The following is a 25111-nucleotide window of genomic DNA, read 5'->3' as shown; positions in this document are numbered from 1 at the left end:
TTGAATCAAAATTGAATTAATGTATGAAAATGTAAAATGTTGTTTTCTATTGCCTACACCCAGAAGAAGCGAAGAGAGGGCTTCAACTTTTTGTTGTTCCAAAAATAGTCCGAAATTTGCAAGCTTCTTCACTGTGCAACACGAAAGTCCAGTAACAATATTGCAGAATTCCCATGCGAGTCCAACTGTCAACTCCAAACTATAGAATACACACTGATAGAAAAGGTGGAACGATTCAGTTGCACCAAACGAGGCTTCTTAACTATTACCGCGATTCGTTAAACCGTTCTATCAGTGCACCTGACGACTATAAGAACAATTAACTTCACGTACGGCTAATTTCCAAATTATTCTCAATAATCCTTATAAACCATTTCTGAAAATTGACTGCATCCAGTGTCAAGAGCAACTTATCTTCATCATTAATTCAACATAATCTGATTCACTGAAGGATATAGATGACTTCTAGAAAGTGAATATCACAAGTTGATGTCTCACAGTTGAAAGTATGGGGAAAGATCTTCTGAATCGTTACACATCATACTCGGAAAGTGTGAAACGTCTCTCAATAATATGTGGAATGTGGCCTTCAGAGAAACCGAGCATATTTTACCGATTGCTTCCGTATTTTAATGGTTTCATACTCTTCATAATTTGTTGGGCCGCAACGAATTTTGTATATGTCAATATTGATAACTTAACTCTTGTGATAAAAGGCCTGAGCATATCTCTGGGCTACCTCAATGGCATTACCAAGGTATTGCGTTGCTTTTCATTTTATGAAACTCAGATTTCAGATGTTTAACAGCGTCAATATTCAAGGTGATTTGTTACATAATATATCGTGAAGAGGTCATAGAACTGCTTGATACGATGAATGAACTCTTCAGAAAGCAACAGGGAGATGAACAGTTACTATCTCGAATATTATCTCCTTTCACGTTTTTCAACGCACTCTCCGTGCTTCTGATGTGTGCGGCTGTCATTGTCCTTGGAATTTATTTTATCACACCCCTCGTAATAATGGCCAATCAATATATTCAGGGTGTAAGACCAATTCGTTACCTCTTGCCCTATCCTGCTGTGTTTCCATACCATATCCGAGGTGGAAGTGCACTCTATCTACTTCACTATGTGATGCAGAGTTATGAATTGTTCGTTTTTTTCTCCAATTCGTCTAGCATCGACAATCTTTTTGCTTTATATTCTTCTCAAATCAGCGGCCACCTAAGAGCCTTGACTTATGAGATGAGACATTTTACGTTCAAGGTTGGTTATGAGAAACAGTTCAAAAAACTTGTAACAATACATTAGAAATTGATACGCTGCTGTGAAATGGTGCAAGTAATACATGGCCCCATCGTTCTATCAATGATGCTGACGACATCTATCATTCTGTGCTGTATAATATTTCAAATCAGTCAGGTGATCAATCAGTCTTACGAATATTTCCATTGATTCATTATTCATCATCATTTTCCTTGCTTATGTATTTGCAGTAAGTTTTATTTTTCGGGGAGGGATTGGGTGCAAACTTAAACTCTATTCCAAACCATCATGCATTTCACACATTAACTATAGCTTCTAAAAGTTTTGAGCTCAAGCTATCTCGAACAAGCTCAAATCAGCTCGAGCGCGAGCAAAACCCTTTCTCAAACATTTCTTTTCACAGAAATATCTTACTTTTTCTAATTGTGCTAACATGCCATGTTTTACAGATGAAGACTATATCTGTGAAACAGATGGTATTTTTCATTGGATTTATGTGCGTCAAACTGCTACAAACTACGATATACGCATTTGCAGGAGCTCTTATCACAACAGAGGTGAATTGATCTACCTAATGAGAGTACAAATTAATACGAATTATTTTCTTCATTACAGTGTGAAAATTTTCGGGATGAAGTTTATGGGACAGGATGGGAAAAACTTGGAACTAAAACTGCTGCGTATCACGTTCAAATTATTCTCATGCAGAGACCCATTCAAATGAAGGCGTGCAGCTATAGCTTCATTTCAGTTAATGTGCTCACAGGAGTAGGTTCATGAACATGAATTAATTGAGAATCGAATCAAGTGTAATGAATTAGTATACGTTTTTCAGATTCTGAATACAACATTATCTTACTTTTTCTTATTACAAACTTTGGATGATGAACAATAATCTTGTATTTCATTATTCATGGCTGCCCTACTGCGTGAAACTGTTGGACAAAAGGCCATCATCTGTGTGGCGAATGACAATGATTCTTATGATTAAAAATGTTTATTGATTTTAATTGCTTCATGAAAACATTAGCTTCAAAAAATAAAATGTAATGAAATGAAAAGTATTTTTTTTATCGTTATTTTACATCGCTTTGACCCGGTGAGGGTATGCTGCGATGATGATCAAGACTTTAAATGGTTAGATCTCACCATTCTACTCGGCCGGGTTTTGAACTCGGAACCTTTCGCACGTGAGGCAACGAACTTACCCACTGCGCCAAGCCACCGGGCAAAATGAACAGTATGTAACTTGGGGGATCCCATGTAACAAACTAGTTGTAAGTCACGATACTCGGCGTCCTCGTATTTTTTGTTATTAAAATTTATTGATCAAGGGAAGTAGTGGAGGATAATTCGAAAAACTATATATTTCATGTCACTCCAGTAATACTACTGCTGTTGCTGTTGTTGCAAAAATAGTCCAAAATTTGCAAGCTTCTTTACTGTGCAACACTAGAGGTCAGTAACAATATTGCAGTATTCCCGTGTGAGTGTAACTGTGAACTGTCCAAACTATGAATTACAGCTGACGACTATAAGATAATTAACTTCACGTATGGGTAATTTCCCAATTACTCTCGACAATCATCATAAACCATTTTTGAAAATTGACTGCATCCAGTGTAATCGTCGATAGATGAGAGAAAATTATCTTCATCACTAATTCAACATAATCTGATTCAGTGAAGGATATAGATGACTCCCAGAATCTGAACCTCACAAGTTGATGGCTCACAGTCGAAACTATGGGTAAAGATCTCCTAAAAAGTTACACATCATATGCAGAAAGTGTGAAACGTCTCGCAATAATATGTGGAATATGGCCTTCAGAGAAACCGAGCATGTTTTACCGATTGCTTCCATATTTCATCGGTTTCGCACCCTTCATGATTTTTTGTACCACTATGAATTTTGCCTGTGTCAATATTCATAACTTGAATCGTGTGATGAAAGGCACGAGCATATCTCTGAGCTACCTCAATGGCATTGTGAAGGTATTGTCTTACTTTTCAGTCTATGAAGCTCAGATTTGAGACGTTTAAAAACGTAAAAATTCAAGATGATTTGTTATCTAGTACATCGTGAAGAGCTCACAGAGCTGAATGGTACAATAAATGAACTCTTAAGAAGGCAACAGGAAGATGAACAGTTACTGTCTCGAACATTATCTTCTTTCAAGTTTTTTAAAGTACTCTCCGTGCTTCTGATGTGTTCGGCTTTCACTGTCGTTGGAATGTACTTCATCACACCCCTCATAATAATGGCCAATCAATACAGTCATGGTGTAACACCAATTCATTATCTTTTGCCCTATCCTGCTGTGTACCCGTATCATATCCCAGGTGGAAGTGCACTCTATGTACTTCACTATGTGATGGAGAGTTATGGGTGCTTCTGTTTATTCTCTATTACGGCTAGTATCGACAATCTTTTTGCTTTATATTCTTCTCAAATCATCGGCCACCTAAGAGCCTTGACTTATGAGATGAGACATTTTACGTTCAAGACTGGTTATGAGAAACATTTGCAAAAACTCATCAATATACATCAGAGATTGATACGCTGTTGTAAAATGTTGCAAGCCATACATGGGCCCATTGTTCTGTCAATGATGGCGACGACTGCCATCATTCTGTGCTGTTTAATATTCCAAATCAGTCAGGTGATCAATCAGTCTTATGAATATTTCCATTGATTCATGATTTCTTATCTTCCTTGCTTATATCTTTGCGATAAGTTTTATGTTTCTGGAAGGAAATTTGGTTACTTTATTTTGGATACTCCATCCCAAACTCATCATGTAGACTTCACGTTAATCATAACTTCCAAGAGTTTTGAGCTCAAGCTAGCTCAAACACGCTCAAAATAGTCTGAGCATGAGCAAAACTCATTCTCAAGCATTTTTTCAATCGCAGAACGATGTTGCTTTTTCCACTTGTGCTAACTTACGATGTTTTACAGATGAAGACAATATCCGTGAAACAGATATTTTTTTTTGTATATATCAGCGTGAAATTGCTACAGACTTTGATATACGGATGGGCAGGAACTCTTATCACAACAGAGGTGAACGGATCTACCTAATGAGAGTATAAATTTATACGAATTATTCTCTTCATTACAGTGTGACAATTTTCGGAATGAGGTTTATGGGACAGGATGGGAAAATCTTGGAAAGAAATCCGCTGGATATCACGTTCGAATTATTCTCATGCAGAGACCCATTCGTTTGAAGGCCTGCAGCTACGTCTTCATCTCTGTTAATCTGGTCACAGCAGTATGTTCATGAACACGAATTAATTGAGAATCGAATTAAGTGTAATGAATTGCTATACGTTTTTCAGATTCTGAATACAACATTATCCTACTTTTTCTTATTGCAAGCTTTCGATAATGAACAATAATCCTGTATTTCATTATTCATGAGTCTGCTACTGCGTGTAACCGTTGGACAAAGGGTCATCTACATCATCTGTGTGGCGAATGGGAAGAATGATTATTGATTCCAAGTGTTTCGTGAAAACATTAGACTCAAATAATGGAATATGATAAAATAAAAAATATGTAACCTGTGAGATCCTATGTAACAAACTCCCAGTAAGTCAAGACTGTATGGCAGTGAGCGATACTGAGACGAAGTGTATCTCACGGAAGTCAATCAACGACTGCTCTCCGAGAAGGGAAAAAAAATTCTGCCATAATTGACATGATTGCTTTTTGATTACTCTATACTTTTCTTCCCCAGAAAGAACTTCACTCCCTTCTTTTCCCGGAAAACGATGACTACTCGGTTGTTTCGATAAGCGATTCTCAGCGGTAAAAGATGAAGAAGGGTGGGCAACAAGAAGCGCACTAGCCATTATTTTCCTTTGTATGTAGCGGTGTAATGGCATACGAAGTATTCTCTATGCAGGACTTCCCCCTCTCATTTCTATCGATTTCCGATTGGAAAATGGACCAACTAATAAGGCACAAATCTATCGAACTTCATGGACCATGCCTTAAGGATATCCGAGTATCTTTTACGGTTTGGTACAGAACACAATACAGATTCAACCATTGTCAATCATTAAATTTGTCTATTAATTTGACGTCACTCAAATTACAATTTGCACAGAATTATTTTTCTGTTTAATATTCATTTTTGATTAATAAACAATTGAGATTATCCAAACTTTCATAAGCCTCGTTTTTAGACATGAAATTGTTTTTTGGTAAAATACTGAATATAAATAAATTTGTTACGATTTCGAACAAATAATTTTTATAATAGAAAATTTATTGTTAATAAATTATTTATAGAAAATGCTCGTAATTTTCCAAAATTGCAATTTTTATATTATTTCATCAATCTTCCCCCAAAATAAAAATTTTCGATTATTATTATTTTTCGATTTCTCTAGAAGCTTTAAAATGAAGGTTGATTGATTAAAATCGTACCCCTTGGTCAAGGGATACTAATGATTGAAGACTCTGTTTTGCCACTTTATCCCTACCACCTATTCAATACTGTACAAATCGAACTCCTCGCAGGTTTTTTGTGACATTTGACTCTTCCGAGTCCCAATTCTCACGATGTATAATTCTTATGGCCCTTGACTGTCGTGATCAATCACTTTTGACAGTGATTTTTTTCTCATTCTATCTCAATCAAACGAGACCGACGAAACCCAAACGAGACTTTTCACTATTTCGTCTGGTCTCGTCTCGCGGACAGTGCTACTAGCAACTAAACCGGTGGAACCGCTGAGAAATCAGCGAACCTGTCTTTAGCTCGATAATATCACTTAACGAGTCGATGAGATAACATAGTGTATAGTAGTCAGTCATTAGAAAATCGTTTCCTAACGAGTAATCACAATCAATTTACAAACTGCTATGAATATACCATGAGTTACTAGTCCCATCCATCTCCGCTGATAAACTTATGAAGGTTCCACTATAAGGTATGCACTTTTTCACTTCAGCGAATACAAATAATTAGTACATATGGACATCAGTGCTTCGGAGAGGGCAGAAAAAACGAAAATCGAACTACAGGAGTACTATCGGTTTAGGCGCAATATTAAATATTGGGCATATTTCAGTGGTTCATGGCCAATCAAGGATGCTAATTTCTTTTATCGCGCCCTACCTTTTTTGGTTTTCACTTCCACTAGTTTGATATGTATTCAGCAGTTTCGATTTGTCTTTGCCAACATCACAAATATTGGCGTTATGGTGGGAGGATTTAGTCTTGGAACGAGTTTTCTATCGGTAGCTATGAAGGTACAGTGATATTTATGGCGGGTTGGGGGGAGGGGCGAAAGGGGCCGGGTCCGAAAATTATAATACCAAACAATTTCATTCCCAAACCAGTTCATCTCACGACAGTTTCGTTCAATTTTCTTCATTATTTTTATTTGGAGTAAAAAAATGCATGAATTCACCTAATAGAACCTGAGAAAGGTTATAACGGTAATAGGGTCTTTAATACACTGATAGAATGATTCATTTATTCCAAATGAGATTCGTTAACTATTAACGAATGGTAGAGTTGAATGCGACCAAATAAATATTCGTTAATAGTTAACGAAAGGTTTACTTGAAAGGTGAATGTCGAGTCAAACAAGATTCCTCAAATCTCCATTTGTTAACTATTAAAATGAGCATTTGATGAGACCGAATAGACCCTAGTCTCCAATCAAATCCATTTGTTGACAATAACTAATCCTTTCTATCAGTGTAGTAATTTTAAATTATTTGTTTGGGACGGGGGCAGGTGAGTTTCGAGACAGTTTCGTTCCATTTTCTTCATTATTTTCATTTGTCGCGGCATGAATTTGTTCGGGATGAATTGTCCGGGATGAGTTGTCTGTAACGGAAATAGCGTCTTGAGTAATAATTTTGAATTATTAACTTCCCGACTCAAAGGGAAGGGATATCTACGTTTCATTTGTACATTCCTTTCAGGTGGCTCTTTTCAAATTCCACAGATTAAGATTGCTGGAGATACATACAATACTGGACGGTTTTCATAAAGAGTCCCTAGCCGACGAGAACTCAAGATATTTTGTTTTGGAAAAATTAACTGGCTTCCGACGTCTAACAAAGATCTTATCAATTTGTGTCCTGTTTGGCTGTGTCTTTTGTATCATCGGCCCAATGTTACTCTTTGTAGCTCAAATTCGTAGGAACATTCGTCCCTTGAAATACACACTTCCAACGCCGGCTGTCTACCCGTGGAACACACACGATATAGGATTACTTTATATATTGACGTTTATATACGAATCGTATAATGTCATAGCTATAGGTGTCGTGACTCTTGGAATCGACGGACTATTTGAGTTCTACATTTTTTTTGTCATCGGTCAGCTCAGAGTTCTCAGCGAACAAATGATCAATTTTAAAGCAACAGACGATCATAACGCGATTGTACGCCAATGGGTCACGAAATTCTTAGTGTTGAAGAAGTGCTGTCAAATGTTACAAACAATTTATGGACCCATCATTTTGTGGCAAGTTGTAACAAATTCAACTGTAATTTGTACCGTCTTATTCCAAGTTACGCATGTATGTTATTTAGAATTTGAGTTACAATTCTGTTATGAAGTAGTGACGAGTTTTCCAAGAATATCTCAGACTTAAGTAAAAAAAATTTTGACACCTTTTTTATAGAATTTTTTTCTGTGGCCAAAGGGTTTGATCCATTCTCAACTATCAGTTGATTACTGAAAATGATTAAAAAAACATAGAATAACAGACTGCAGACCTCAGAACACGAGAATAACTTCCCCTTGTGTATCTGTAATTTTTTTTTTCAAAAATTATTCGCTGAAAAATTCTATGATCTCTGGAATTCTGAGATATTCTTTAAAAATTCAGTTAACAGCTCTTTCACTAATAAATAAACGGATCACAATCTCCCTCCACTATTTTCCAGGTGTCAGGCATTTCTATAGGAAGATATTTGCTCATTTTCGGTTACAGTGGAACAAAAATAATGCAGACTTATCTGTATAGTTGGGCTGGATCGAGTCTGACTGCTGAGGTAAGTTAACCATAACTTCCTTTCTGGAAATTACAATTATCATCTGTAATTGGATGTGTTGGAATCAGAGTGAAGCGTTGGGAAAATCCGTGTACTTTTGTGACTGGGTGAGTAATGGATGTCAACGTTTGAGGACCTCAGTTTTAATAATTCTGACGCAAAAGCCTCTCGTAATCGTAGCTGCGGGTTGCGTCTATATTTCCCTCGATATGTTCCTAATGGTATACAATAACATTTTCGCTGAGCAGATGAGCCGTCTGTCTAACCCATGTACTTTTTTGCTACAGACATTGAACACAGCCGTATCGTACTTCTTCTTGCTGCAGACGTTTGAGGAGAAAGCATCATAATCCCCAATTTGTGATTGACCTCAAGTGAATTTCCGCATTGTTGTTTGTTTCATAATAAAAATGTTATTCTAGTTTTCCATGATTATGAACATTCAATTATCTTGACGAACTGTAGTTTATTGGAAAATTCCTGGGACAAATATGGAGCTTTTCTTCTAGATACAAAAGAAATGTCTTCATAATCATACACTGTTAAAAATTTTAGGAAATCTTGTCATTCAAAAATCAAATATCTATTGATTTCCTGTTCAAAGGAACTAAAAGCTAATAAAATAATCGATTGAAAATTCACAAAAATCAGGGAAATTCAGGGAAAAATTGAAAATTCATGTCATTTTGTTTCTAAATATTCCACTGAATTCATGTCATTTTGTTTCACGTTCCACTGAAAATTCAATCAAGTTGTGAAGTTTCCATCTCACTCCCACTGAAAATTGAACCCGATTCAATTTCACCCTCATAAGTTTTATTATATCTTCCATGAAATTTCAAAAAATTTCTAACAGTGTATTTTCCAATAGATTTCAGATAATTTCCTTCCATTCCTACACATGCGAAAACACAACCATTATCCAATGTCTTTATCGCACTCAACCAATCTGTTCTTAGTGTCATTTCATCCAGTCCATATGACACATCGACGCGCGAAATGTCTGTATGAATGTATAAGATTGTACACACTCCCATTCTGTAAATGACGCAATGCAAGCATCAACGAGGCACTAAGTAAAAACCATCAGGTTGATGGGTTTCATTTCAGTGTAGGATCTCTTGTCACTCACACCTTCGCCGAGCGCCTTCCTCTATTATTTCACGACGCATAGGACAGTCTGACACCGCAGTCTCGTCTTACGCTTTCCTATTTCGTCTCCATATTTTCTATACACGAAAGTTGAAAGAAAGCTCTCTCCAACTCGCAATACCACAATTGAATGCATGTTGAGCAATTTGGTGGGATTTGAGAGAGATGTAGGAAGGTATAGATAGCGTGAAGGAAACTACTACAAACTTGTTGAGAAAAAGTAGATCGAGTTTTTTAAACTTGAATATGATAAGGAGAAATGGATCGCTAGTGGCTTGAATTTCGTGAAATTAGCTTACTGATGCAATAGTAAGTCGACACTCAAGTCTCATCTTTCACCACAAAAACCGAGACAGAAGGAAGCAAAGACCCACGTCAACAGTCGTTTCCTTACCCTTACTTTCCAGGAAATGATATTCCGTTTGATTACCCTTGACTATTCATAGTTGAAAATATTTTCATAAACTTTATAGTGTACAGGGCTTTCTGAGATGTCGCGTTAAAACGCGATGTTAACATTTTTGTGTAAAGCGCTAGTTAAGTTGAAATTGAAGTCTAGACTTGTCCTCGCGAGAAATCGCGAAGTTCACACTTTGCGTTAAGTCGCAATTTTAACGTCTTCGTGTAAAACGCTAGTTAAGTTGAAATTGAAGTCTAAATTTCACGAGAAATCGCGAAGTGCACACTTTGCGTTAAATCGCGATTTTAACGTCTTCGTGTAAAACGTTAGTTAAGTTGAAATTGAAGTCTAAATTTCACGAGAAATCGCGAAGTTCACACTTTGCGTTAAATCGCGATGTTAAAATCTTTGTGTAAAGTGCTAGTTCAATTGAAGTTGGTGCCTTCTTTAATGCAGTATTCATCGAAAGTCCTGGAAAGCAGAGATTCCCTTCCCTCATCTCGACAGTATTTTTCAAAGCCGGACTTCTGCCACTGCCACCAAAATATCATTTTTCTTATTACACCAGACACCTTCTGGAGCGAATTTACAAACGGGGTTCCTCCAGGAAAATTCACCGGACTAGTTGCAGGTCGAGATGATAAGAGGGACCGCATTTAATGGAAGTCAATAAACAGCTGCATTAAATGGCCAAACTACAAGAAATTTCTGAGGTAACCGACAAAATCTTTCACGATCTTTCATTTGAATCTATCGAAAACCGCGAATATTATCCGTTGTGTACTTCACCCCCTCCGACTCTTACGTATCATTCCACCCAGTACATGTGACCCAAACATTCCCTTTGTAATACACACACTCATGTATATAATGCGAGTATGAATGTATGAGATCATACACATGCTTTCCTGCTGCGAATTACGCAACCCAGGGATCACCGAGGCACTAAGTAAAAGCCATCAGGTTGATGGGTTCCCTTCTAGTGGAGGACCTCTTCTTGTCACTCACACCTTCGTCGAGCGCCTTCGTCTATTATTTCGCGTTACATAGAACAATCTGACACCACAGTCTCATCTTTCGCTTTCCTATTTCGTCTCTTGACTCGCAGTTCCCCATTTTCTTCTATTCAAACGAAGGAAAGCAGTAGCCAACACGCAATACCACCGTTTAATTCATGTCGACGAATTCGGTAGGGTTTAAGAGAGATTAGAGATGCTAAATGACGTTCATGACATCATCCATGCCGTCATTTTTGAGACCGCGTCACCAAAAAATGACGGTCATGTGACGCATAAATTTTCTAACTACAAACGATGGTCACAAATAGTTAGCAAACAAATTGTTGACAAAATCTCTATATAGATGCATAATGCCGGTCATAACTAATTTCTAATTTGTGACGATCATAAATAAAAAAAATATTTTCATCTCTAGAAATGAAAAATTACCGTGTTTTTCGGTTCAAAATGCACATTAGGCTGATACGAAATGAATTCAAATAAAAAGTGATAAAGAAAAACTGAAGTTGCATCTATTTAGATGAAAAATGAGTGTCATTTTTTTTTTACAAATTGTGACGATCCTAGAGGAGGGGGAGGGGAATTGTGACAGCCGCCATAAATGTCTCCTCAATGACGTCATAAATGGGACGTCAAAACTTTTTGAAGGACTAGCGGATCGAATTTTGTCGTCGGTTGAGACAAATTAAAGTATCTGCAGCATTTAAAACTAGAAATTTTTCGGTGATCTCCGCGAAACGAATATGATGAGAAGAAACCCGCAGCCAGTAGCTCGAATTTTTCTAAATTTACAGGCCTGAAGACTCGTGCAAAAGTAAGTCGACACACAAGTTTCATCTTTCACCGCAAAAACCGAGACAGGACGACGCAAAGACCCATATCAACAGTCATTTCACTTATCCTTACCCACATTGTGTCGCTCCACCCATTCACTTGCCATAAAAAATTCTTCTGTTGGGCTACCGTGTGGTTACTCATAATTCGAGATATTTTTTTCAACTTGATACTGCACGTAGGTTTCTGAGATGACAGACGAAGACGAGAAACTATACCAGCCCCTTCGCAACGAAATACGCGACCCTGTCTTTACTATGCGAGTGCGCAAGGCATTCAACGAGTCGATTCAATCATATAGGAAATAACATTCATTGGCAACCTTTCATTATTCACCCACTTTGTAACAATCAAGAACAATCAACAAGTCGTTTTTTACAAATGAGTTAAAATGAGTTTCCAAGGAGGCTCTTGTTCGATATCACAGCCATCAAGTTTTTACCGCAGAGTGGACGCTTTTCCACTTCATAGAATATAAATAATTCGTCAGCATGGATATCGGTTCTTCTGAGAGGACAATTAAAGAGAAAATCAAATTCAGAGAATACCAGAAGTACACGAGCGATGTTAAATATTGGATGCTTTTTACTGGAACATGGCCGGTTCCTAATCCAAGTATCTTCTATCGTGCCATACCCATTGTCGCTATAACTTCCACTACTGTATTGAGTATCATGCTTTTCCGTTTCGCTATTGCCAATATTACAAGTATCAGCCTCATGGTTAAAGGTTTTTCTCTAGGAACGAGCTTTCTGTCGATAGCTCTGAAGGTAATGTAACTATCTTTTCATACATGGACATAAATATCCACAGGAAATTATCCACAATAATTTTTAATGAGTGAAATTCTATCGAAAATTTAAAGAATAGATTTCATTCTGATCGTTCAGTGGAAATTTGGAAAATTCATTCATCTCATTTCTACTTGAAATTATTTTAATTCACTTGAATTCTTTCGGAAACGTGAAATTGCATAAAATTTTGCTCCTTCATTGAATTGTATGTCTCTCCTTCAAAAATAACTACTCAATTGTCCATACAATGACAATTTTTTGTCAACAGCGCACTGTTGGAAATTTTTAAACATTGAATTTTTAATGAAAAATGAATGACCAGAAACAAAATTATATGAATTTTTAATTTTTCTCTGAATTTTCCTGATTTTTCTGAATTTTTACGGAACAATTTAACTGAAAAATGAAGAAGTTTATTGATTATCAGATCATTTGAACCGAACATTAATGGAATATCTGATTTTTGAATGACAATATTTCCTGAAATTTCGGTGGAAATCAAACACGATGAAAATTTCCTGGATTTGCCACGGAAAATTCAGACGAAAATTTTTAACAGTGTGTAAGGAGTCTATCCTAAATGTATTACATTTTTCAAATAAAATTCAGAGAAAAAATCCATAAAATAGGTTACACGATTCGAGAAGAGTGGGGTAAAACGGAAGTACGAGGTAAAATGCACAGTGGGATAAAGTGAAATGAAGGTATAATTTGTTATAATCTCTGAGCCGTTGTAAAAATATTTCTACGCCACCCACATTTTCCATACTTCTGAAATCAAGCAATACTCTCTATATTCCAAGGGTCCAACCTGCCTCATTGCATAATCTCATGCGTCACTCGACAATCCCGTTTTACCCCCGTCTCCCTCAATCAAATTCCGGGGTGATATTCTAAACATTTTCATGGAATTGCTCTATTATTTTCAGGTTTTTCTTTTCACATTCTATAAAAAAAAGTCGACTGAAGTGCATACAGTTCTCCTTGACCACCATACAAAGTTTTTGGCCGATGATAATTTACGATACTTGGTGCTCGAAAGAGTAACCGGATTCGGCCGTTTAACATGGATCCTAACCATTCTTGTATATAGTGGCTGTTTGATGTATTTCCTCATTCCTATCATTTCCATAATTGTTCAAATTCGACACAACGTACAGTCCATAAAATACATACTTCCGGTACCCGCCTTGTACCCATGGGAAATATATCCTGGAGGCGTCGTGTACATAGCAACGTATATATTCGAAACCTATAATATATTGTGCTTAGGTATTGTTACATGCGGTGTCGATTCACTATTTGGATATTATATTTTTCACATAACCGGACAGCTTCGAGTTCTGGGTTATCAGATGATGAATTTGAAATCGACGGATAATCAGGCTGAGTTCATACGCGAATGGGTTACAAAATCTCTGGTGCTGAGAGAGTGCTGTGACTGCTTACAGACAATCTACGGCCCTATCATTGTCTGGCAGATCATCACAAATTCAGCTGTGATATGTACTGTACTGTTCCAAATTTCACAAGTAAGGAATTCTATAGGGGCGGTTGGGGTAAAACAGACATTTATGGATGAAAATCAAGATATTTTTATTTTTCTACGCAACTCGATCTGTGGGGAATCTTTCTCAAGTAATCGCGCGGCATCAAACAGGGAAAACTACATCATTTAATCGAAAATATTTAATGCCTCTTTCTGGGTGTTTTCTATTCTCCAATCGAGTATTTTTCCGTTCGTAAATTCTGGAGGAATTATTATACTTTTAGTGACGTAGTCCAGAGAATCGTCAAGTCATAAAATTTATTCATGGAACAAAGAGTCTTTCGAAATATCTTCATATTCAAAAGTAAAATCATTTCATTAATATAATCCTTAAACTCTCTTACATATATTTGTGACGGACTTGATAGTTGAAATTATACATCCTCTTCAGATCGATCTTAATTCAATTCACCCTGTTTTTTTTCCCAGCAATGACTATTAATTTAAGAAATCTTCCATACTTGTGGATACATTTTTGCATTGATATTTTACAGGCATCAGGAATTTCGTTAGGAAGGTATATTCTCATTATCGGTTACAGTGGAACGAAAATAATGCAAACTTATATATATAGCTGGGCTGGCTCTGTCCTGACCGTTGAGGTAAGTTCATTGCATTCTTTTCTATAGAAGTAACAAGCATCCATCTTATGTGTTTGGTTCAGAGTGAAGCGTTGTCGGAAGCTTTGTACTTCAGCGATTGGGTGGGTGCGAGATATCAACATTTTAAGACGTCGATTTTATTGATTCTAACACAGAGGCCTCTCAAGATTACCGCTGCCAACTGCATGGTTGTTTCGACGGATATGTTTCTCATGGTATAACTTGTTACTTCTTTAAGAAGAGAAGAAACATCTCGTGTTATGTCTTGCGTGTACTTTTCTATTGCAGACATTAAACACAGCTGTATCCTACTTTTTCCTATTGAAGACATTCGACGAGCGAGAATCGTAGAATTATAGCTCCAAATAGAAGTTTTCATCTTCTTAATTTTGTGATAAGTCTAAACGAGATGTATCGCTGTATATATGTGAATAAAGCTATTATCTTTTCCGGAAGGTTTATGGCCATGCTCACTGATAGACAGGATTAGTTATTGTTAACAAATGGATTTGATTGCAGTCTAGCGTCTATTCGGTTTCACCAAATGTTCATTCGTTAATAGTTAACAAATGCATATTTGAGGAGTCTTGTTTGACTCAACTTTCATCTTTCGAGTGAACCATTCGTTAACTATTAACGAATATTTATTTGGCCATATTCGACTCCACCATTCGTTAATAGTTGACGAATCTCGTTTGAAATGATTGAATCAGTCTATCAGTGCTGAATTCCCTTCCTAGGCCGTCATTATAGAGAAAATTCACATAAACATAAACACAAACTCATGCTCACCTACTATATTCCACCTTTACGTTCAACTACGGAAAAAATTCCTTGCCACTATCACCTGTCACCAGTAATTCTCGCGAATAACCGGGTTCCTATCACAATTGAGCAAATTATTGATAGCTTCATAAGACACACGCATTCGTTTTGAATCGGGATTCATGAGATGGGGGATGAACACTGCACGGATAGAGAACTAAACCCTGTCGAGAAATATTGCAACCTGCCTCTACCTCGATGTTAAATATACCGTTCGATCAGTCGCTAATCACACGGGGAATACCACATAATACCACATGACGGCCATCCATTATGCACCTATTCTGTAACGAGTAATCACGAACAATTTACGAGACTTTTTTTTCCAACATCTGATGCGCTATGAAGGAGATGCATAGCTTCGACATCAAAATAATGGACATTACACTGTATCGAATAACTTTTTAGAGAACCTTAATGCATAGTACATATGGACATGGGTACGCCGAAGAGGTCAATTGATACGGACATCAATGCCACACAGTCTGAGGCGATACTGCGTAAGATAAAACTTTGTATGCTCATCAATGGGACATGGCCGGTGCAGAATCCCAGTATCTTCTATCGTGCTATCTCCATTTTTACCATAACTTCCACCGCTATACTAGGCATATTGCTCTTTCGTTTTGCATTTGCCAACCTCGCAAATCTCAGCCTGATGGTTAAAGGATTCAGTTTGGGAACGAGCTTCATATCGCTAGCTCTGAAGGTGATATAAGGATATTATAATATTCTTGTTAGTGATGCCGCGAGACACATTACGAGACAAAACTTTGGAGAGATGATGTCGTTCTCAATGAACACGGAAATTATTACTTTCGTCTGTCTCGAAATACGCAGTATCGACTCTTCTCGTGATGACTCCGAGTCAATTTATCTCATCTCGGTCTCAAGTTTTTCGTGTTTTTTAATCTAAAATCTCGGTTTGTCTCGTCTCGGATTTTTACATATAAAAAGCGCGAAAAACTGGAAACTGAGATGGAATAAATTGACTCGGAGTCATCATGTGAAGAGTCGATATTGCGTATTTTCAAACTGAGACGAGAGCAAAGATTTTTATGTTCATTGAGATCGAAATCCTCTCTCCAAAGTTTTGTCTCGTGATGTCTCATGAAATGTCTTGCGGCATCACTAATTCTTGTTTAAAACTAATACTATCCTCTATTAAAAAATAGGTGAAACACTTTCGATCATCAATCTATTTCGCCAAGCTTATGCTTGACTTGAAAATATTTCAAGTTCATACACCCCGAGTCGAATATCTGGACCTTATTCCCCCCTATTACCTCCTTGAGATATTTTTTCCTCCTTTATTCATCCTGTACATCCTGAATAACTCCTTATATGATCCTGCCTCATCCTAAAGGCGTAAAAACCCTTCTCAACTGATACTTTTTTCTCCCTTCACCTCCTGTCGAATGAAAAGGAATCATAAATCCCCTGAATTAACCCTGATAGCCAGGATGATTGAGTAGCTCACTATTTTGTTCATTTCCGTTTGCGGTGAAAATTACTGAAATTCCCACCCTTATTTTTGACTGTCGTTTCTGACCGTTATTTTTGACCCTTATATATGACCCTTGAGTATGACCTTAATTTTCACCCGTGCTTCTCATGTTAATAATTAAAAATTAAAAATAATACCTCCAAAGGGTTTGCAGGTTCTTTCCAGGAGGGATGGAGTGGAAAACATTTTAGGGGGTGCAGGCGATAAATAGGTTTAACACACCTCCTGTTTTTCTCCTGAACCCTCGGAATTTGGAAATAACTCGCACGTTCAGGCGGAAACCAGGGGGTCTTTCTGAATGTAAATACACCCCAACTTCATCCTGGTACTCCTACTCATAATAGGTGTTCAAGGGGGAATTCAGGTCCTAATATTCGACTCAGGACGCTTAAAAAATTCAGTCTCAAGACTTTTTGTCATTTTAAGTCTTGAGAAAAAAATTATCACTTGTCATAAAGAAATATATTATTTTAATTAATAAATGAATATATAACGATCGTAAATAATACGCATCTTCCTTTAATATAATGATCGAACCTCACTTTTATAGACGCCGAAAAAACTAAGAATTATGCACGCACATATAACAACTCGAACAATTTCATTTCTTTCAGGTAGCCCTTTTCAGATCCTTCAAAGGAACAACAATGGAGTTATACACAATTCTTCACGAGTATTATACGAAGTCCCTAGCAGACGAAAAATCGAGAGATTTGGTGTTGAAGAATATAAGTGGCTTCCAACGATTAATATCGCTCCTAACTGTATATGTCACTACAGGCTGTGTGATGTATACGATTACTCCTGTCATTTACATAGCAGTTCAACTGCGACATCATGTGGATTCTATAAAATACATCCTTCCGGTGACTGCTTTGTACCCATGGGAAGTTAAGCCTGGAGGATTTTTGTATGTAATAACATACATCTTTGAAACCTTCAATATATGGGTCATATATACTGTGACACTTGGAATGGATCCACTTTTTGCATATTCTATTTTTCAAATAATTGGACAGCTACGAGTGTTGCAGCATCAAATGCTGAATTTTTCACAGTCCGACAATTTGAATGAACTTGTACGCAGATGGGTCGTGAAATATCAGATATTGAAAGAGTGTTGTGAGAAACTTCAAAAGATGTATGGACCTGTCATCCTGTGGCAGATTACAACAAATTCAGCTGTAATTTGCACAATCTTATTTCAAGTTTCACAAGTGAGTGATTATGCATGCAACCCGAGATGCAACCAGCAATTGATGAATTACAAGGATGTGTCAAAATTTGACAGGGCAAAGGTTCTTTAGCGAAGTACATTCTCATTTTCGCCTACAGTGGAGGGAAAATAATACAAACATATCTGTACGCCTGGTCTGGGACTCAGCTGACTTCTGAGGTACGGTCGTCATGATTATGTTCATGCAAATGGCAATCGTCAGTTTCAATTCGGATGATTATTTTACTGTGTACAACGTTGCACTGAATAGTTCGGACTTTTATGACTTTTGACATAAACAAGATTCAGTCTTTTACACTGTTAGAAAAAAAATGAAATTTCATGGACAGTTGACTAGTACTTTTCAGGACAGTGACACTGAATGCAATTTAGGGAAGAAAAATCATGAAATTTCAGGTTTCACTGAAAATTCAGTAAAATTTCAAAATTTTAAGAAGCATAAAGACGAGAATTCCGTATTTATTTGAATTTCCAATCTAATATGAATATTCACTGTCAAATTACATTGAATTTTTAGTAAAATCTGAAAGTTTATGATTTTTTCCCCTAAATCGCATTTACTGTCCAGAAAATTCAAAAATATATTTACCGGAATTTCCTGTTTTTCTATTCATTTTAATGAAAAACGGGAACGGAAATTTACAGTTTTCTTTGATTTTTCTACGAAATTTTGAATTTTCAATGCCGAAATTCCTTGAAATTTCAGTGGTAATTCAATTCAATAACAATTTCCAAAAAGTGTACCGGAAATTTGAGACGAAAATTTTTAAAAGTGTATATTGCTTCATTTGTCATGTTCTACCCTTCTGTCCTTTGATTTTCCTCGTAAAAATTGACAATCTCAACATGGACTTCATCGTTTATTGTTAATTTCAACTGTTTAACGCAGAGTGAAGCGTTATCAGATTCCGTTTACTTCAGCGATTGGATGAGTAGAGATCGTCAAGCTTTCAGAACATCAATATTAATAATACTCACACAACAGCCTCTCAAAATTATAGCTGCGCAGTGGATAACCGTTTCCCTTGATATGTTTATTACGGTATATAATAACATGTCTGTTGAAATATGAAAAAAACTGAATTACTTGTATTCCATAGATATTTCTATTACAGGTATTGAATACAGCAGTATCTTATTTCTTCCTGTTGCAAACATTCGACGAGAAGCAGCTCTAGAATCCTAACTTCAACCGGAAAATAGATGAATATTTTTAAATTTGTGTTGAAATTAACAGAAATATATTGGAATTGTTGAATGATGATGCTCTCATTTGAATAACTCCTTATAATTATTCATTATGATGGCTTCCGGATGGATGCCGCGTCTAGATTCACCTTTTTGCTGACGTTTCGCAAAGTTTTCAGTCTGTATCATCAGGGCTAGGTTGCTCCGATATTGAAGCTCCCCGTTGTAAGGAAGTCCTTATATCCCCCCTGACCTCTGGAGGGGGTAGGTAGAGTGGTGGGGCGTATCCCAGCCAATCAAGATGTTTTTAATTGATCAGCTGGTCAATTAAAAAACCGGGAGGACAGTGTGCCAAATTGGATTGGTTTGGTATCCTCGATCCCTATTGAGATTGTTCGGATGTTTTTGGATCTCAAGACCTTCGCGATGTTTTCTGACGAAATATCCTTGTGAGCTGGCAAGCATTTCTGTCTTGTCATATTGGATAGAGTGTCCAGTGTCCATACAATGTTCAGCCAGTGCAGATTGCGAGATATGGCCATTTTTTGCACACCGTTGATGTTCTTTGATCCGTGTACTTATCCTCCTCCCGATTTCACCAATGTACACTTTTCCACAAGAGCAAGGGATTTTGTACACCCCTGGGACACTAAGTGGTGCTCTCCGATCCTTAGTACTGCNCTGACGAAATATCCTTGTGAGCTGGCAAGCATTTCTGTCTTGTCATATTGGATAGAGTGTCCAGTGTCCATACAATGTTCAGCCAGTGCAGATTGCGAGATATGGCCATTTTTTGCACACCGTTGATGTTCTTTGATCCGTGTACTTATCCTCCTCCCGATTTCACCAATGTACACTTTTCCACAAGAGCAAGGGATTTTGTACACCCCTGGGACACTAAGTGGTGCTCTCCGATCCTTAGTACTGCGGAGCATTTGTCCAATTTTCGTTGGTGGTTTGAAAATTGTCCTGATGTCATGCTTCTGTAGTACCTTGCTAATGCGATCGGTCGTACCTTGCAGATATGGAAGAACAGCCATTTTCTGATGTTCCACGTTATCAGCAGATTCACTCTCAGCTGAGATCTTGTTTATCAGCCTGTGCAAAACACGGTGGACTTATTTGCTCTGGTATCCATTGTTATTCAATGCTTTATCCAGGAGTTGAACTTCGGCTTCCAGATATTCAGGCTGGGAAATAGTGAGAGCTCGGTACATAAGAGAGCTTATCACCGAGTTCTTTTGAGAAGGGTGATGGTGTGAGGAGGCATGGAGGTATCTGTCTGTATGTGTAGGCTTTCGGTAGACTCGGTGACCAAGACTTCCGTCCTCATTACGATGCACTAGGACATCTAGGAAGGGAAGAGACTTCTGTTCCTTAATCTCCATAGTGAATTTTATGCTCGGATGTTGTGAGTTGATAAAATTCAGGAACTGAGGCAACGTGGCTGCTCCATGTTTTCAGAGGACGAAAGTGTCGTCGACATACCTGAACCAAACAGAGGATTTAAGAGACACTGATTTAAGAACTTTGTTTTCGAAATCTGCCATAAAAATGTTTGCTATGATGGGAGAAATGGGCGAACCCTTTGCTGCTCCGAATGTTTGTTCATAGAACTCCCTTTGGAATTGGAAATAAGTGGAAGTCAGGCAGTGTTCAACCAGAGGGAGGAGTTTGGGTGGGATTTTTTGGGATTTTTTGATGATGTTAAGAGTGTCGGGAATGGGTACATTTGTGAACAGGGACTCCACATCAAAGCTAACCAAAAGATCTCCTGGACTAGTTTGAATGTGAGACAGTTTGTTCACGAAGTCTTGGGAGTTTTTGATGTGGGAACTATTCTGACCCACGAGTGCTTGGAGTGGTTTGGTCAGATAGCGAGCTAATTGTTACGCGGGGGCACCAATGTTGCTCACTATTGGACGAAGGGGGATAGTCACTTTGTGAATTTTTGGGAGACCATAAAGTCTGGGAGAGAAGGATTCTCGGGTACTAAGGATTTTTTGGGTTTCGGGAGAGAAGACTCAGATTGGAAACTTAAGGATTGTGGGTTCAAACCCAACCCCCGGCGATTTTTCGCAATTCCTCAAATTTCACCGAGATACGCGGTAGCGTATCGGCCAAGAAAAGGTTTGACCAACTGAGCAAAATATCAGGCCGCGAGCACCGCGTATCTATATACGACAGAACTTCCCCTTCCACTACCTCTAAATGATTTACATTCGGTATGATGAAAACGGAACGACAAATCAGGAAAGTGTCGTGACAGTGAAATGCGAACAATTTTGTAATTACTTAGGAACAATTAGTAGGAAACAGATTAAATGGACACTTTGAACCCTTTCCAAAATGTTGATGTCTTATTGAAGTGCTGATGAAATAGATTTTTTTTTAAATTAAAGTACAGTCAGCCCCTTTGTAATAAGCTTAGACTGAGCTCAATTGATAAATTTGTTCCTTGGTTATAAACATTGAAATAAGAAGTCAGAAGAGTCCATTCCACCCAATGGACTTTGGGACAAACTCCACCCGGAGTTTTTCAATTCACTGTCTGTATCAATCAATTCCTCCATCCTTTGATCCGCGCCAAGGACGTTGGTCCTGCTCCTACTGATTTTTTATTTCATGGAGAATTTTTTTAGAATACTTATTCCATTGAGAACTATTTTTATTATAGACACTTGAATGTGCACTATCATCATTTTTTCAAAATTCCTAACTTGGCTTCCTTCTTTATTTCTATGTATTTTTCAAAAACGTCGATTTCCCAGTAGGAATCAAACAAAACTTTTTCTTGGCCCAGTTTTTTTACAAAAACATACTGTATTACATTCCTCTCAAAATGAGAAATGAAATGACTTAAAAAATATTAACGATGATTGATCTCGACTGAGATTTCACGATATTTACAAACTCCACCGGAGAATGCAATAGTGAGTGGGCACTGCTATTCCATTTTCAATCGTAAAAGCCGTGATACAAGAAAACAAAGACACATCAACAGTACGTGTTACTCATCCTCACCAACACCCCTCCGCCGCTCCCCTCATTTCATTTCTATAAACTTATTTTCCCATTAACAAAGAAAAACAATCCTCGACAACACTGATTTTAAATAACTCACGAATGCCGGACACCTCCATTATAAAAAGTTCCTACTTGATCACCTTTTCGACAACTTCATGAAAAATATTGATCCCCGATGCATCTGAATTCACGGAATGGACGAATATATCACTAACGAAGACTAAACTCATCTCCAAGTGGAAAATCATTCAAGCCTGTCTATACCGTAATGATACGCATTCATTCCGAGTTGATCGTTTAGCATGGGAAACTATACCTCATAATAACCCCTCATTAGCCAGCCATTCTTGATTGAGTAATCATAAACAATTGACAAGTAGTTTCTCATCGACAATAAGAAAAATTCATCTTCAACGTCCGAGTTGCAATACCGAGAGAGCATCGGTTTCTTCACTTCGGAAAAAAATAAATGTTAAATTCATATGAATATGAGTTCTTTAGAAAAGGCAATCAAAGCGGATGCCCAATACAAAGACGCTCAACAGATCATTAAGCGTATAAGATATTGCATGCTCATTACTGGAACATGGCCGATTTCAAACCCGGGAATTCTATATCGTGCAATACCCTATGTCACTGCGTTATCCCTTGCTACACTGGGTATCGCACTTATGTGGTTTACTATCGTCAACATCACAAATATCACCATCATGGTGAAAGGATTCAGTTTAGGCGTCAGCTGTATATCCATGCTTTTCAAGGTAAAGTTACAATCTCCCAATTCTATTCTATACTATTTTTCTATTTTTTTTTTAACTATCACTTTACTCTATGGAGGTATTTCTCTTCACATTCTACAAGGAAATGGTCAATGAGTTATATACGACCCTTCATGACTATTATACGGAATCCCTAGCCGACAAAAAATTCCGATATATGGTTTTGGACGGAATAGGTGACTTCCGACGTTTATTTTGGCTCCTTTCTGCTATTGCTCATATTGGTTGTATAATGTACACAGTGATGCCCATAATATTCATGATAATTCAAATTCGGCGGCATGTACATCCTCTAAAATATCTTCTTCCGGTGTCTGCTCTATTTCCATGGGAAATAACTCCTGGGGGACTAGTGTATAAAATAACTTACGTATACGAGTCCTATAATATATGGTGCCTATATTTCATAACTGTTGGAATGGATCCACTCTTTGTATATTTTGTTTATCAAATAATTGGACAGCTTCGAGTTCTGGGATACGAAATATCGAATTTACCACTGGCTGACAATCTTGATGGATTTTTGCGCCAATGGGTCAGCAAATTTTTGGTATTGAGAGGCTGTTGTGAAAAACTACAAACTGTTTGGGGACCTCTCATCTTGTGGCAGATTATCACCAACTCAGCTATAATTTGTACTGTCTTCTTCCAAATTTCACAAGTATGTTGTTTCCCATGCAGCTGGTTATTCATGGATTACAACGTCGCTTCAAAATTTGACAGGGCGAAATTACTGTGGTAAAGGCTCTTACTATTCTCACCTATAGTGGCGGAAAAATATTGCAGTCTTATCTGTATAGCTGGGCTGGGTCTTACCTGACTGCCGAGGTTAGGCACTTTCAGTTTTGCTGGAAAATCGTGGGATATTGGATGCAACATTGACTAATTTTTCATTTGGAAGATGTTCCACTTGATGGTCTGGTTTCTTTAGGCTCTTGATATACTGGATTTTCACTCATGAATTGGAGAAATATGTTTTAAGAAATATGGCACAATTGTTTTCATTTCCTCCAATATCCCTCGATTTTCAACGAAAATATAACAACATGCAGTAGAATTTCATTATTGGACTTCAAAATTATCTATTTGTCTCAGAGCGAAGTGCTGACAGAAACAGTATATTTCAGCGATTGGCTGGGGAAGGGACGTCATCGTTATAGAACATCAGTCTTGGTAATGTTGACACAAAAGCCTCTCCAAGTTATAGCCGCAAATTGGGTTCCCGTTTCCCTTAATCTATTTGTCATGGTATATAATATGATTCTTCATCGTCGCAATTTAGAAATTTGCAATTGCGTATATTGCATATATTATCTCATTACAGACCTTGAATACGGCCGTGTCTTACTTTTTCTTACTGCAGACATTCGAAGAGAAACAGTCGTAGTCCGATTACTTCTTTTTCCGTTTCTGATGGTTCTAGATAAAACATGTTGTAGTTATTGTTCTTCAATCATTCTGCATTTTTTTTTTCCAAATAATTCCCAATCATCCGGAATGCTCAAGTTTTCAACTTCATTCTAATTAAGCATAGCGTAGGTACAACACAACTCGAATTTGATTACTTCTATTGGACGGAAAATTATCGTACCAATATGTAATGGAAGTTAGCCATACTCCAACTTCAACTATAACAATTATTTCCAATAATATTTGTATGATTGATATGCTATCTGTGGATTTAGAAATAATCAATTTTGAAAGTAGCCACTCGCTATCGCATGGGTTGGTACGCCGCACACGGAGAAAAATATTCAATAAAAATTACGTATCTTTTTCGTAATTCCGGAGCGAAATGTGGTTGTAGGAAATTTTATGGAACTGTCACGGAATTTTTCCGGAGCGTTCCGTAATTTTTATCTGAATCTCCTATGAAAAAATACGATACCGTCACTT

General features: G+C 37.4%; 6 protein-coding genes across 7 annotated transcripts; all 6 read left to right on the top strand.

Moving 5' to 3' along the window:
• Positions 1-508: 508 nt before the first annotated feature.
• Positions 509-2164, top strand: LOC114841399. The gene is given in 5 exon segments (XM_029126371.1): positions 509-764; positions 809-1425; positions 1719-1826; positions 1885-2037; positions 2105-2164. Coding segments are annotated over 5 exon segments (1194 nt in total).
• Positions 2165-3014: 850 nt separating this feature from the next.
• On the top strand, positions 3015-5046 carry LOC114841398 (odorant receptor 13a-like). The gene is made up of 5 exons (XM_029126370.1): positions 3015-3281; positions 3329-3931; positions 4231-4335; positions 4394-4546; positions 4614-5046. Exons 1-5 carry the CDS (start codon positions 3015-3017, stop codon positions 4671-4673), a joined length of 1188 nt encoding a protein of 395 aa, XP_028982203.1. The 3' UTR covers positions 4674-5046.
• Positions 5047-6258: 1212 nt separating this feature from the next.
• Positions 6259-8671, top strand: LOC107040682 (odorant receptor Or2). Its single transcript, XM_029126369.1, has 5 exons — positions 6259-6537; positions 7222-7824; positions 8195-8302; positions 8371-8523; positions 8590-8671. Exons 1-5 carry the CDS (start codon positions 6259-6261, stop codon positions 8650-8652), a joined length of 1206 nt encoding a protein of 401 aa, XP_028982202.1. The 3' UTR covers positions 8653-8671.
• A 3527-nt stretch (positions 8672-12198) lies between these two features.
• LOC107041464 (odorant receptor 13a-like) lies at positions 12199-15003 on the top strand. The gene is made up of 5 exons (XM_029126437.1): positions 12199-12477; positions 13431-14033; positions 14545-14652; positions 14715-14867; positions 14941-15003. The coding sequence occupies exons 1-5, from the start codon at positions 12199-12201 to the stop codon at positions 15001-15003; spliced, it is 1206 nt and encodes a 401-aa protein (XP_028982270.1).
• An 874-nt stretch (positions 15004-15877) lies between these two features.
• On the top strand, positions 15878-19450 carry LOC107041401 (odorant receptor 13a). 2 transcript variants are annotated; one of them, XM_015261961.1, is made up of 5 exons: positions 15878-16186; positions 17599-18201; positions 18276-18380; positions 19111-19263; positions 19337-19450. In XM_015261961.1, the coding sequence occupies exons 1-5, from the start codon at positions 15908-15910 to the stop codon at positions 19397-19399; spliced, it is 1203 nt and encodes a 400-aa protein (XP_015117447.1). In that variant the 5' UTR covers positions 15878-15907; the 3' UTR covers positions 19400-19450. The 2 variants fall into 2 exon arrangements, with proteins under 2 accessions (XP_015117447.1, XP_015117436.1); XM_015261950.1 differs by having other exon boundaries at positions 19322-19450.
• Positions 19451-22924: 3474 nt separating this feature from the next.
• Positions 22925-24608, top strand: LOC107040674. Its single transcript, XM_029126439.1, has 5 exons — positions 22925-23197; positions 23274-23876; positions 23939-24043; positions 24311-24463; positions 24540-24608. The coding sequence occupies exons 1-5, from the start codon at positions 22925-22927 to the stop codon at positions 24600-24602; spliced, it is 1197 nt and encodes a 398-aa protein (XP_028982272.1). The 3' UTR covers positions 24603-24608.
• Positions 24609-25111: the final 503 nt, after the last annotated feature.

The sequence above is a fragment of the Diachasma alloeum genome, unplaced genomic scaffold, assembly GCF_001412515.2.
Source record: "Diachasma alloeum isolate Michigan unplaced genomic scaffold, Dall2.0 Dall_scaffold_00179, whole genome shotgun sequence".
Classification (NCBI taxonomy): domain Eukaryota; kingdom Metazoa; phylum Arthropoda; class Insecta; order Hymenoptera; family Braconidae; genus Diachasma; species Diachasma alloeum.
This window is presented reverse-complemented; position numbering and strand designations above follow the sequence as displayed.